Source organism: Nansenia antarctica, assembly GCF_963989245.1.
Source record: "Nansenia antarctica genome assembly, chromosome: 3".
Classification (NCBI taxonomy): Eukaryota; Metazoa; Chordata; class Actinopteri; order Argentiniformes; family Microstomatidae; genus Nansenia; species Nansenia antarctica.
In genome coordinates this window covers 47,830,126-47,842,478 of record NC_137688.1, presented here as the reverse complement: position 1 = coordinate 47,842,478, position 12,353 = coordinate 47,830,126, and the positions used below count along the sequence as shown (strand labels likewise).

The 12,353-nt window shown below is 42.5% G+C and overlaps 1 protein-coding gene across 1 annotated transcript in view; it reads left to right on the top strand.

Moving 5' to 3' along the window:
* Window positions 1-466: 466 nt before the first annotated feature.
* xirp2a (xin actin binding repeat containing 2a) overlaps window positions 467-12,353 on the top strand; it is a gene marked incomplete at its 5' end in the record, with an annotated part of 38,512 nt that continues 26,625 nt past the window's right edge. The window contains one exon of the mRNA XM_080527333.1: window positions 467-679. Coding sequence (XP_080383459.1) covers window positions 467-679 — 213 coding nt within the window. The remainder of the gene's footprint in view (window positions 680-12,353) is intronic.

Genomic DNA, 12,353 nt, shown 5'->3' with positions numbered 1-12,353 from the left:
ACACACACACACACACACACACACACACACACTCACTCACTCATACTGTACACACTCCAAAAACTCACTGTGAATGTCTCCCCCACATAGCTATGTAGATGAGGTTACTGTGGGTTGCATCCAAGACCCAAACCCGTGTGCTTGTGTGTGTATGAGTTCACAGGGAAACAGTTTTTTTTCTCTCTCTTTCTCCTCTCTCTCTCTTCAAACTTTCAGTCGAGGCCAGCCACTCTGCTGTACATCTGTCTGCCTGCTGTGTCTAGAGTAGTCACAGGGTCACAGCACAACAGAGGGGAGCCCCATTCAACTTCACACACTTCTCTCCATCTCTCTCTCTATCTCCCTCTCCCTCTCTATCTCTCCCTCTCTCTCTCTTTCTTTCTTTCTTTCTTTCCTTTACCTCACACAATAGACTTCCCTTCTGAGCGCCTAACTAAAGGAAAGGAGGGATACGGTTTCTGCAACAATGGAAATTCAATCAGGAAATGGAGAGGAGGTGGTGAGTGGCGAGTCTGCGACCTCAGGCTCTGTTTCCTCGTATCTCTCTGGCCCACAGACAGACGCCACGGACGACCGAACGCTCCGAGAGGACCAGCAGGTCGGCAAGACCATTGAGAGGTTTGACATTCCTCTGGACAGCCTGAAGAGGATGTTTGAAAAGCCCCAAGCAGACAACACAGTGAGTACAGTGTTGTTTGTTAAATGTGTACGGATAAAGATTGGGTACTTTGATTGTGTCACAAGAGGGCGTCTTTCAGAAACCACAGGCAATGTTCTGTTGGATGCAAAGCAAAACTTATCGAACTTTCTGAACTTGAAACTTGAACACTGAAAAGTGTATTCAGTAAGTTCAGAGTATTCAGTTCAGTATTCTGTAGATCAGATAACACATATCGTGTGCTGTCTCTAGCTTCTGGACAGTGTTAATTAAAAACTGGCCAGCTCTGTTGGATATGCGGCAAATAATTATTGACATTTCTGAACTCCACTGTAAATTAGGTCACTCCTACCATGTGCTGTTTCTAGCTTCTGAACAGTGTTAATACAAAAAATAGCATTGTAGAAAACTTCTGCAAGTCTTCTTGTTGCATCCTCACAATTTCATACATGAGTGTGTGTGTGTATGTTGCCAATGGCAACATATTGACCACATATGTTTTGCATGCAGTGTTCATATTGATTTGGAGTTGGTTTACACAGTGTAATAAGTGTGCATTCATACCTTGTATAGTTATGATATAATAGAATACGTGACATTAATTAATGTACAATGTGTACTGGATAAAGTTGCATAGGCCAAGGGCCAACATAGCTGCCAACTGATGCTTAGAAGGTCTTCTTTGCCGTTACTCTTTCGAGAGATCCGGTGTTTTGATATATCTGCTGTCTGGAAGGCCAGAGAAATATGACTCAGTCTTTGGCAAGGGATTTTCCATAGTTTTGTTGACTCTGGTGAAAAAGTGCTTACGCCTCAATTTTCTTTTCTTTTTTTTCTGCTGAAGTAGAGAGTGGTGGACTCACCCTTTTAGGTTTTCCATCACGTTACAGCTGGCTGGTTTCAGAAGGAAAATCTTAGGTTCTTGGAAGCAAACGGGTTCATTTTGGGAGAAGCATCCCGTCTACCAAATGTCTGTGTTGAACAGAACGCCCTGTTGGCTTATCAAATCAAATCATCAAATCAAATTTTATTTGTATAGCGCATTTCTTACAAGATGCAACTCAATGCGCTTCACACAATGAAAATGTTCAGTCAATCAGTCAATCAATCAATCAATACTGACAGAGCCGCGAGCAGGCAAAAGTAAAAACCTGTATACTATGTAGCCAGGAAAAATTCCCTTGCAGCCCTCTACCAATAGAGCGACTACTAGCCAGTTTGCCTACCAGTACCCAGCGGTCCCCAAGGGGAGGCCAAGGACCACCGGCACAAAGCAAGCAAGCAAGGGCAAAAACCTGTACACCATGTATCCAGGAAAAATTCCTTGCATATTATCGGCGTACACACTGTCCATAAATTTAGTGTTATATTTGCATCGTTCTGTATCCGGATGGTCACAGGTCCTGCCAAAAGAGAATCTTAAGCACAGTTATGATGCAACAACACAATAAAGACAATAAAGATGACAGCAATACAACCTGATGGTGGTCCTGGTACACCCTTGTACCGGTTCCAGTACTGCTCTAGGTGCTATTTGGAGCTGACAGTGCCTCATCAGCACCCGGGTCCATTTTCCTGTCAACACAAATCTCAAAACACGAGTATGGTGTAATGGCCTAGTGATCCTAGTTCTATAATGTCCAATGTCTCCCTTAGTATCAAAAGGCGACATTGAATAAGTAGGTTTTGAGGTCACGCTTAAAAATGTCCTGAGTTTTAGACAACCTCAGGCCCTCAGGTAGGGTGTTCCACAATCTAGGAGCATATATGCTAAAAGCTGATCCTCCAAATCTCTTTGTCCTAGCCTCTGGCACTATTAAAAGTTCCGTGCCACTAGGCTTAGTCATTCCTTTATGAGCGTTAATGCCATAATATAGTCAACCATCTCATTCCTGAATCTTGATGCATTAATGAGCTCAGTATGACAAATGTCCAACGTAGATCTGATCTGTTCATCTGAATCAAAATTGTAATGTTCACTGTAGTATGATAATCATGTACTCAATGAATCCACAAGGTACCAACCAGCAGATGATATGAAGATCTCAGCAGAAATAAGAGAAAGATCCCACATACCATCAGAGCAACTGTCATTTTATCTAGGCATTTTGACAGATGTGCCTACACAGCTGTACACAGATGTGCCTACACAGCTGTAGCTCTCATCAACACTGGTCCTAGTCTGTAGCTTGTGTGTACAGCTGCATTGTGGGTACTGTAGGCTGCTGAGGGCAAACATCTTTAGAAGGCTCATGCTGCCTACGACAGTGCAGTACCATGCAGAGAGGGTTATCTGACACCATGTTATTTAAGCTCTATTTTGGGGGGCTTCATGGTTAAGCTGGAATTTAAAAATAACCCTGTAATTGGCATGTCGGCTGTGGTGGCTGAGACTAGCGGAAGGCCTTTCTGTGCAGCCTGCCGGCTTCAGACGGGAGAGCAGAGAGTGGCGACGTGGACCGAGGTTCTGGATCAGAGGGCTGCACACTCTTAGAACAAAAAAGGGTTTCTTGGCTACATGTTACCAAAAAGGCTTCTTCAAAGATTTCTCTGACAGAGGGAGGGGGGCGGGGGTGACGGTATTTGCTGTAACCACAGAACCAAATAAGGTCCAGAAGATGCAATCTTTCACAGACATTTTTTTCTCAGAATAACTCCACCACCATGTCTCGAATACACAGAAATGCATGATCTGGAAGGAGGTGAAATTAGGTAGGACACTTAGGCGACATTATATTTAGACTACTGTGGTTAGACCATGGTACAGAACCACAACAATCTGAAGGCACGCTGATAAGAACTGGGTCCAGCTATGTCCTCCTTTAATGTTGCAATAAACATAGGAGCCATTAGCTTCCAACAGAAAGGATGAATTCTTACAGTCAAATATGTTTTTCCTTTGACATAAACTTACATTCATGTCAATGATATTATTTTGTTTAGTACTTCTGAGAGTTACAGTCATCATTCAATGGTACTTTAGATACAGACACTCACCTCGGATTTCCATGTGCAATGTATTCACATTGTACACAGTAGCCTACAGTACACATCAAAAGTGAAGACTCTCAATCCATACTTTAGAATAACCTTGTTAAGGAACACATGTTTTGATTGGCTAATACATGCATCCTCAGGTCTTCAGTATGCATTTCTATGCCCCAGTCATTATTTCATTTTACATTTTGGGTGAAGTTTTATAAGTTTAATACCCTAGAGTCATATATCCTTTCCTTTGACATTTGGGTGTTTATGAATGGTAATGAAATTTGCCATTTTACTTCATTTACTCCCCAGAAGATTTATTTTCCTAACGTTAATAACAGTCATATTATTCCAAATTAGATTTCCGATCTTCTTTTGAGGCAATATATTAGTGTCCTATCATTTAAATCATTTCATTTTTGATTGAAAGACTGTTGGATGGAGCGTAATAACATAACTCATCATTTTGCCTGTCATATCAACCTAACACCTGGGTTGTTATGACACAGTAAATGTCACTGCATTCTGCAAGTCTGAAACTCCATAGACTCCTTTGTTATTTCCCATAGGATCAGATGAATACAGAATTCAAAAAGATGAGGCTCGCAGCTCATTGTAAAACATGACCCTGTCTCCAGCCTTATCTGTAGGGTTGGAATAAATATTTGATAAACTTCAGTATTTCCTCTTGGTTGCATATTTCATTATTCATAGAATGACATGCCTGACATGTCATTGAGCAGCTAGCCATAACAATGAGGGATGAATTCCCGGGTGGTCTCACTCTTGCTAAAGAGATGATCCATGTTTCCATTAACCCCACATGTCAGATGATGGAATGGTTTATCTTCAGTACTGCAAACAGCTCTTTTTTCTGCTTGAGTAGACTTCCGAGTGTTGTTTAGGTATTACACATACACACACACACATGCACGAGTGCACTCGCTCGCACGACCGCACGCGCGCACACACACACACACACACACACACACACACACACACACACACACACACACACACACACATACACACAGACACACACACACACACACACACACACACACACATAAACACACACACACACACACACACACACACACACACACATTGTATCAAATATCCATCCACATGTCAAATATCCAGATCCGAGGAGGGGGAGATTTAGTTGGGGGAAAGTTGAAGATCATTCTGGACTTCATGGGACACTCTCATTGTACATTTGCCTTGATTGATTTGATTTGTTTGATTTTATTTGATTTGTTGATGTTTATTTGTCTCAAATACACTCTACAATATACAGTAGTAGGAATAGGATAACAATACTAGAAATCACCATGGATACCAAAACAAGATAGACCCTGTGCTACAGTTGTCAGTGGCGACAAGTGTGATTACTGTATACAACCACAGGGTGACAGTATGATATCTATGAGACACACCATAACACCTGAAATAAGTCATTCGTTAGGGTTTGGAATGGGAGCATGACTCTTGGCATGTCAAGTGACCTGTGAAATGTTGTGTGAATATTGAGATACTGCTCTATTATCTTGATTTAATCATGCTTTTTAGAATTTAATAATGCTTTTTCTGACAGGAATATCACAGGGGGAAATATCTGCATTTTCACCACGATTGTATCTTCTCTAATGGTGAATAATTGCACATTCACTCTGTTCCTGAAAGTAAAAAAAAGTATTTGTATAAGTATTTAAATACTAAAAGTATTTAGTGATCCTAAAACTGTTGTTTGTTATATCAAGTGGGCTCTTCAACACTTCAACTTTCGTAATATGCAAAACCGGAAAACACTATTTATTATTTTTTAAAGAAGCTTTTTGCTCATGTGTGACTTGAGAATTGCCAACATGCGGTCCCTTTCACCAGACTGTGTCACAAATGCGTTACACACCTGTGTATAAATGGAGCATGCATGACTCACTCCTCAGAGATAGAACCTATCTCTATTTATGACATCATGCTGCCACGTCATGCCCCGACTACCACTCTTCAGGTATTTTGCCATATGGTTATTTTTGGGGGAGTTTGTTTTTGGAAGTTCTCCCGTGTCCTCGGCCTCTGAGCTGGTATACCATCCATCCTCTCTCCACAGGACGCCCAGACTCTAAATAGACAGCCCAATGTTACTGATGACGTTTGACGTCATGGACAGCTTTACATGTGACATATCCTCAAGGTTATAGGACACCTACCCACGCTGAATATGTGTGTTTGAGGTGTCTGCACATATTCAGACGATGGCATGAGAGGTTTGAAATGTGTATGGGAGCCTAGCGGTATTTACACAACCTGGGTCATTACTGTTCTAGACATACCTCTCTCTGGTTGGTAGTTAGTGCATCATGTGTCTACTTGCTGTGAGCATATTCCTGAAAGTCTCCTATTGAGCTTTTCTACAGTACGTTCCACTATGATGCATTTTAGTGAGGGTTTAACAAACTGAAAATAGTCAATTGAGTATGGGTGGTTCACTCGTGGTTTTAGTTTACAGACATTTCAATGGCTTTCCTGGTTTACACTAAGACGTTTCTATCTAAACAGCTTGGATAGCAACTTTACGAAAACTCCAAATGATTAATGGGATGTTGGCATATAGCAGAGGGCTATATTAACATCCTTCCCAGAAACTCCCCTTCAGTCGCCAGGCCCGTGCTACCAGTCCAGTGCCTCCTCGTTGCTCACTCGTAAAATTCCATTAGCTCTCCCAGACATTTCCACCTCTTCTCAGTTTCTGTGATTCAAATCTTTTAATGGAGGCCATGGTGAACACAGCCAGACCGTGTACTGATGAAGAACTTTTTAAAGTTTAGTTTAGTTTATTAGACAATTTTAAAAGAAAGGACACATACATAAAACTTACCAAGTACATACATAAAATCGGAAATGGATAATACAAAAAGTCCATGGTTTATTTACATTGTGGTCCTCAGAATCATAATGTAGTTCATACTCACACTACTCACACTGTCTGGCAGACCATGGTCACACACTACATTCAGTATGTACTTGATTTGGTTCTTCTGCTACAATGGAACTAATGGGATAGTCCCGAAATGAGTATACCTCAAATACTTTTAAAGGGGCATCCTGGGATTTTTTTTTTTTTTTTTTGTAAACAGCTGATTGGAGAAATGTTACCGTTCTCAAATTGATAGACATGGCTATGGATGCCACGACTGACCATCCATTTGAAATGATTGCTTTTACCATGTTTTGAAGCAATATAGTGTTTGTTTTCATTTACATAAAAGTAACAAAGTAACATTTACAAATGTACAACAAATTTACATAAAACAAGTAAAACAAGCTTATTATTTGAGTTTTGAACTGGAATCATGAGGCTTTTATAAGTTATTCTTAAAGAATCATATATATACATATTTATTACTATATATAATTATTAATTAATAAATTATTATAAGAAAATTATGAGTAAAAATGAGTAAGAATGAGTATTGATGTACCAATCCCAGATTGCCTCTTTAAGTATTTATTTTATTTTGCCTCTAAGTATTTTTTAACAAATACAGTAGTGAGGATATTTGTCTGCTATCTTGTACGTATGCAGTCCAGTTACAACTTCCAAAGGAAATTATGAAATTGACACTCCTCAAACCCTGACTACATCAAACTATACCCTATCTAGAAGTTTAAATATGCTTTTCCATCTCCCCATGTTAATATTATTCTGTAATTTATTTGTGATTTCCCCTGCAATTTGTTTAGTATAATTCATTTTCCTCCCCCATTTATTTTCTTCAGGCCATTTTCATTATCTTCCTCTACCAACTCCTCCTCCGGTTTAGAAGCTCCTTTCACAGCTTCACTCTCTCTACAGCTCAATGTGTCACAGTGCCATTTGCTATGGTATTATGACACACAGTCTTCAGACGAGCATGTGTGCTAACGGATTAGCATACGGCTTACAGTTTAATCATTAATGTAGATATTGCTCTGAGACAAAGGCAGTCATACAAACGTCTCTTCCCAACCTGTGGTAGTTACCATGACAAAATCCTTTGGTCAAATGAAGGTGCTGATACAGTTGGTCGGTCTGTCAAGGGAATCGAGTTTTTGCAAATAAGTAATAGACAGTGACATCACTAATTGCATAATCACTAACAGCCCCAGTGGAGTCAGACTGAGCACACGTCCACACCACAGCCCATCCTCATAATTCCTTCATTATCCTCATAAAGAAACAATCAGAGACTAGATAAGATTTACTTCCTACTTATTAGAATAATTTGACCAAATTCTTATTCACATGGATAGCCTGGTGAGCGGCGAGTGTGGCGATAATGGGTAATACAGATTCTATTGGACATGAGTTCTGAGTTCATCTTATGACAAAAGTCAGCATATGGAAATGGCAGCTGAATGTGGATGTACCAGTTTAGACCTGCTCACATATAAATAGTGGTGCATGGTGTTGGCAGTGACACTGCACTGTGCAACATTAGAAGACACTGCAGCCTGATGAAAGGCACTGAAACTCGTTTTGCATTCATTACGCATAGGCCCGGTGGGGAGATAGAGGGAGGACGGGAGGGAGAGAGAGAGTGTGGGGGGAAGAGAGAGAAAGAGACCGGGGGGGGGGGGAGTGTGGGGAGAGAGAGAGAGAGGGTGAGCGAGAGAGAGAGGGAGAGGGGGGGGGGGGGGAGAGAGAGTGGGAGGAGAGAGAGGGAGAGAGAGAGAGGGGGAGAGAGAGAGAGAGAGAGAGAGAGAGAGAGAGAGAGAGAGAGATGTGAGAGAGAGGTGGGAGAGAGTGAAGCAGTGTGTTCTGGTTTCATGGGAGGCACAAACAAGCCACTGTGCCTGATACACAAGTGGCATCACATCGTATGGTTAAACATGATGATAGCTCTCGGCCAGTCACAAGTCACTCTCCCTCTAAATGTTCTTACTCTTTTTCCCCCTTTACTAATTGTTTGTCTGTCTGCTTGCCAGTCTACCTTCCTAATTGTCTGTCTGTCTGTCTGTCTGTCTGTCTGTCTGTCTGTCTGTCCGTCCGTCTGTCCGTCCGTCTGTCTGTCTGTGTCTGTCTGTGTCTGTCTGTGTCTGTCTGTCTGTCCGTCCGTCCGTCCGTCCGTCCGTCCGTCCGTCCACCTGTCTGTCTGTCCAACGCCTGTTGGCCTGCCTGCCCATCCATCCATCCCCACAGCAGCTCAGTGTTGCTGGGTCTCAGCTGGCGTACAGAGACAGAAACCCATAATCACCATTACAAACCTGCCCGGATACATCACTGCCAAGCTGGGCCCACTCCATCTCTCCTCTCTCCCGCTCTTCTTCTCTATCTCTCCACTTTCTAAGTCTGTTCCTCTGCCCCCCCTTCTCTCCCCACTCTCTTTCCTCACTATCCCCATCCCTCCATCTGCTCCCCCCCCCTCTCTCTCTCTTTCACCCCCTCTCTCTCATTGTGTGTTCTATTTCTCTCTCCAGTCTCTCTCCCACTCTCTGTCTATCCTTCTATCCTTTCAGCCCCCCCCCCTCTCTCTCTCTCTCTATTTCTCTCACTGTCTCTAATCTCTGTCGTTCTGGCCTGGCTGGGACTCTTTTGTGACAGTGTTGGCTTTAGAGTGCTTGAAATATTGATGTGGGTGGACTCGGTGTGGTGCGACTGTATTTAGTAATAATGAGGACAGTCAATAGAGAATTGTGCCTGTTGTGCCTGTTTCATAGTTCTTTTGGATTGGGAGGAGAGCTTATGGCGTTCAGTGCAAACAAACAACTCTGGAGAGACAAATGTGTCTGCCAGGGCGTGGACGAGGGGAGACAGGCAGACTGCGTATGCTCCTCTGGATGACCTTCAAGACCTGAAGTAACTGCTGCATTATACTGTGTCAGAAGTTTCTAAACGCTTTTGCTTCATGACTTTAGTAAAGAACTTCCTAAACTTTCCCAGAAAGCCATCATGTTTGTTAAAGTGCTAAAACATTGGGTAACATTTTACATTAAGGTCACTTTTGTAAAGGGTTTATACGTGGTTAATAATGTCACATTATTCACAATGGTTGCACAGTGGTTGCAAAGTTGGGAAATTGTATTAGCAAATCTTTATAGTGAAAATACCACGCTCATCCGTTATCAAACTTTGCTGAGGTGCTGGACCTGAAGAGTATCATTAGAGTGCAAAATAACAGCATCCGCGCACTCAAACACTGTCCAAAAAAACTTTTAAACATTTATAAACCCTTTACAAATATGGCCTTAATCTGTACATACCATACTGTACATAGCTATCTTAATTGTACAGCTCATAACTAATCTATATCATGTCTTTTTTTAATATCATGTTTTATATCACTATTTGCACTTCTGGTTAGATGCTAAACTGCATTTCCTTGTCTGGTACGTGTACTCTGCTATGACAATAAAGTTGAATCTAATCTAATCTAACCTAATCTAATTAAACCAATTACCAAACATTGTCATCATTTGAACATACAGTAACATACCCTTTACTTTGAATCAGGTGTGTAGGATAAAGACTTCACGCATTAATGGTGATGTTAATTGGAAGGGAGAATGCTCCCCTCCAACAAGACAGCTGTCTCACAAAGAGTGTGTGGTGTGTTGTCTCTCAGTGGTGTTTATCAATATGGATCCTTAGACGTCTTTGAATATGTCCACTCCATGCTGTGCCAGAAAAACAATAAGGTGGTTTTCACAACATGAGGCCCTCGATTCAGAAGCAATCTGGCTTGGTGGTGGTGTTTTTGTGTGTGTGTCTGCGTCTGCGTCTGCGTCTGTGTGTATGTGTGTGTGTGTGTGTGTGTGTGTTTGTTTGTGTGAGTGGGTGCATGTATGTGTGTGTGCTCATTAGTGTCTATGTGTGTTGTATGTACAGTCCAGTGTGTGTGTGTGTGTGTGTGTGTGTGTGTGTGTGTGCGTGTGCGTGTGCGTGTGTGTGTGTGTGTACACACAACAATATAGAGAGGAAGCTTCATTTGTATCTAAGCATTTCTTGATACGGTGAATCACGTATGAGCTGACTCCAGCAGCCCCTTCCAGCCACCTCTCTGCCAGAACTCATCTTCCTTCTCAGAGAGGGAGGGAGAGAGAGAGAGAGAGAGAGAGAGAGAGAGAGAGAGAGAGAGAGAGAGAGAGAGAGAGAGAGAGAGAGAGAGAGAAAAAAAAGAATGCAAGAGCTCTCCTTAGACACTAGCCTGCTGTGCTGTGAATACTGAAACGTCTCACCTGACAGTAGTTAGCCGGGCGGAGCTCAGCAGCAGAATGCTTAACACTGATGTCAACCGCTCCTCAGCAATGTGACAGAAAGTCCAACTGAACACATCATTTATCCCCCTAAGAAGCTGCCTTATCCATGACAGACTACCACACACTAATGGTCACCAGTCTCCCACGCTGCTCGGGAACAGTTGCCGACGAAGGGGGTCACCCGTGTCACTTCCTAATCTACTGCTTCCACATTAAAACCGCCGGCCGCTGTTGCCATGGTTACCTCCGCGTGACATACGCGCTATGGCCGGCCCGGTTGTACACGCTGTCACCATTAATGTCACACATGTAATCGCCCACCCCCCCGGATGGATGGTGGCATTGATTTCATTAGCGAGACCCGTCGCAAAGAGGATCAAGTGATTTTTATTTTATTTTGCCGGGGATTATCTCTCCTGTATGGCAGCGTTTAGACAGCTCTCCTGAAGCGCGTAGCTTATTAACCATGCCAGTCTGTCAAGGGGAGAGGCTTAATTCCCCAGGGACGAATGTTGGTTGGAAGGGTTCCTGGCTGTGGAGGGGGCCAGTGATAACATATACAGTATAAAGGAGTATAGAGAAGTTGTTAGAACTATAGAGTCTAGCCTATATAGAGGCTCCAGTATGGCTCCAGGCCACCATGTCTGGTAACACAACCTTGGGCCCTATCCAATCAACGCGGTCACTATCAATCTTCTTCGCTTAATGTAAGAATGTGCACTCAAACCCCAGGTTAACTACAGTACCTGACACTCTTTTTTTCACCTGTCATACCTTTGAGGCAGCACTGCCCTGTGTGAAACCAAAAAGAAGGACCATTTCGGATTGATTCAAACAAGGTTTGTGTAGTAGTCAAGCAATGTATCTCTATTTTCGCATGTATCCCCCAAAACCCCCTTCAGGTATACAGTGTACTGTAAACTAGCCAATCTTGTCTTCATTTGTAATGGACCCTCTACTTCACCATCAAATGCACACACCTGCTGCTAGTATATGACTGACTGATTGACTGACTGACTGACTGAATTTCAACGACATTGTAATGCTTGCCTCTCACTCTTAAACATCCCCAGAGCAGAGCGCTACACTGGTGACAACTTCAGATTGAGGCCCATATTAATAGATAATGGGAGACAAACACAGGGAACAAGAGTGCTTGGGTTGTGAGAGCTTTAGTTCACAGTACGCTGCTTTGAGCTTTATTCACTCTGAGTGCCACTGAAGCACCAGGGGAGGTGGGGGACGTCAAACCGAAAACCTCAATATGTTCCAGTGGAAGCTGGCTCTTCAGAAGAGAGAGTGTTTACACTCTCTAGTCTCAATCTAACGTTTCGTAATTGGGCGTCAGCTACACGGTGGTTTGAGCTCCTGTTGTGACTAACAGCAACGGAGGCGCCGAATTGACTAAGAGGGGTTTGGAGAATTGATGGATTGAATCGATTTGAAAATTAATAGTCATTTGAGGATA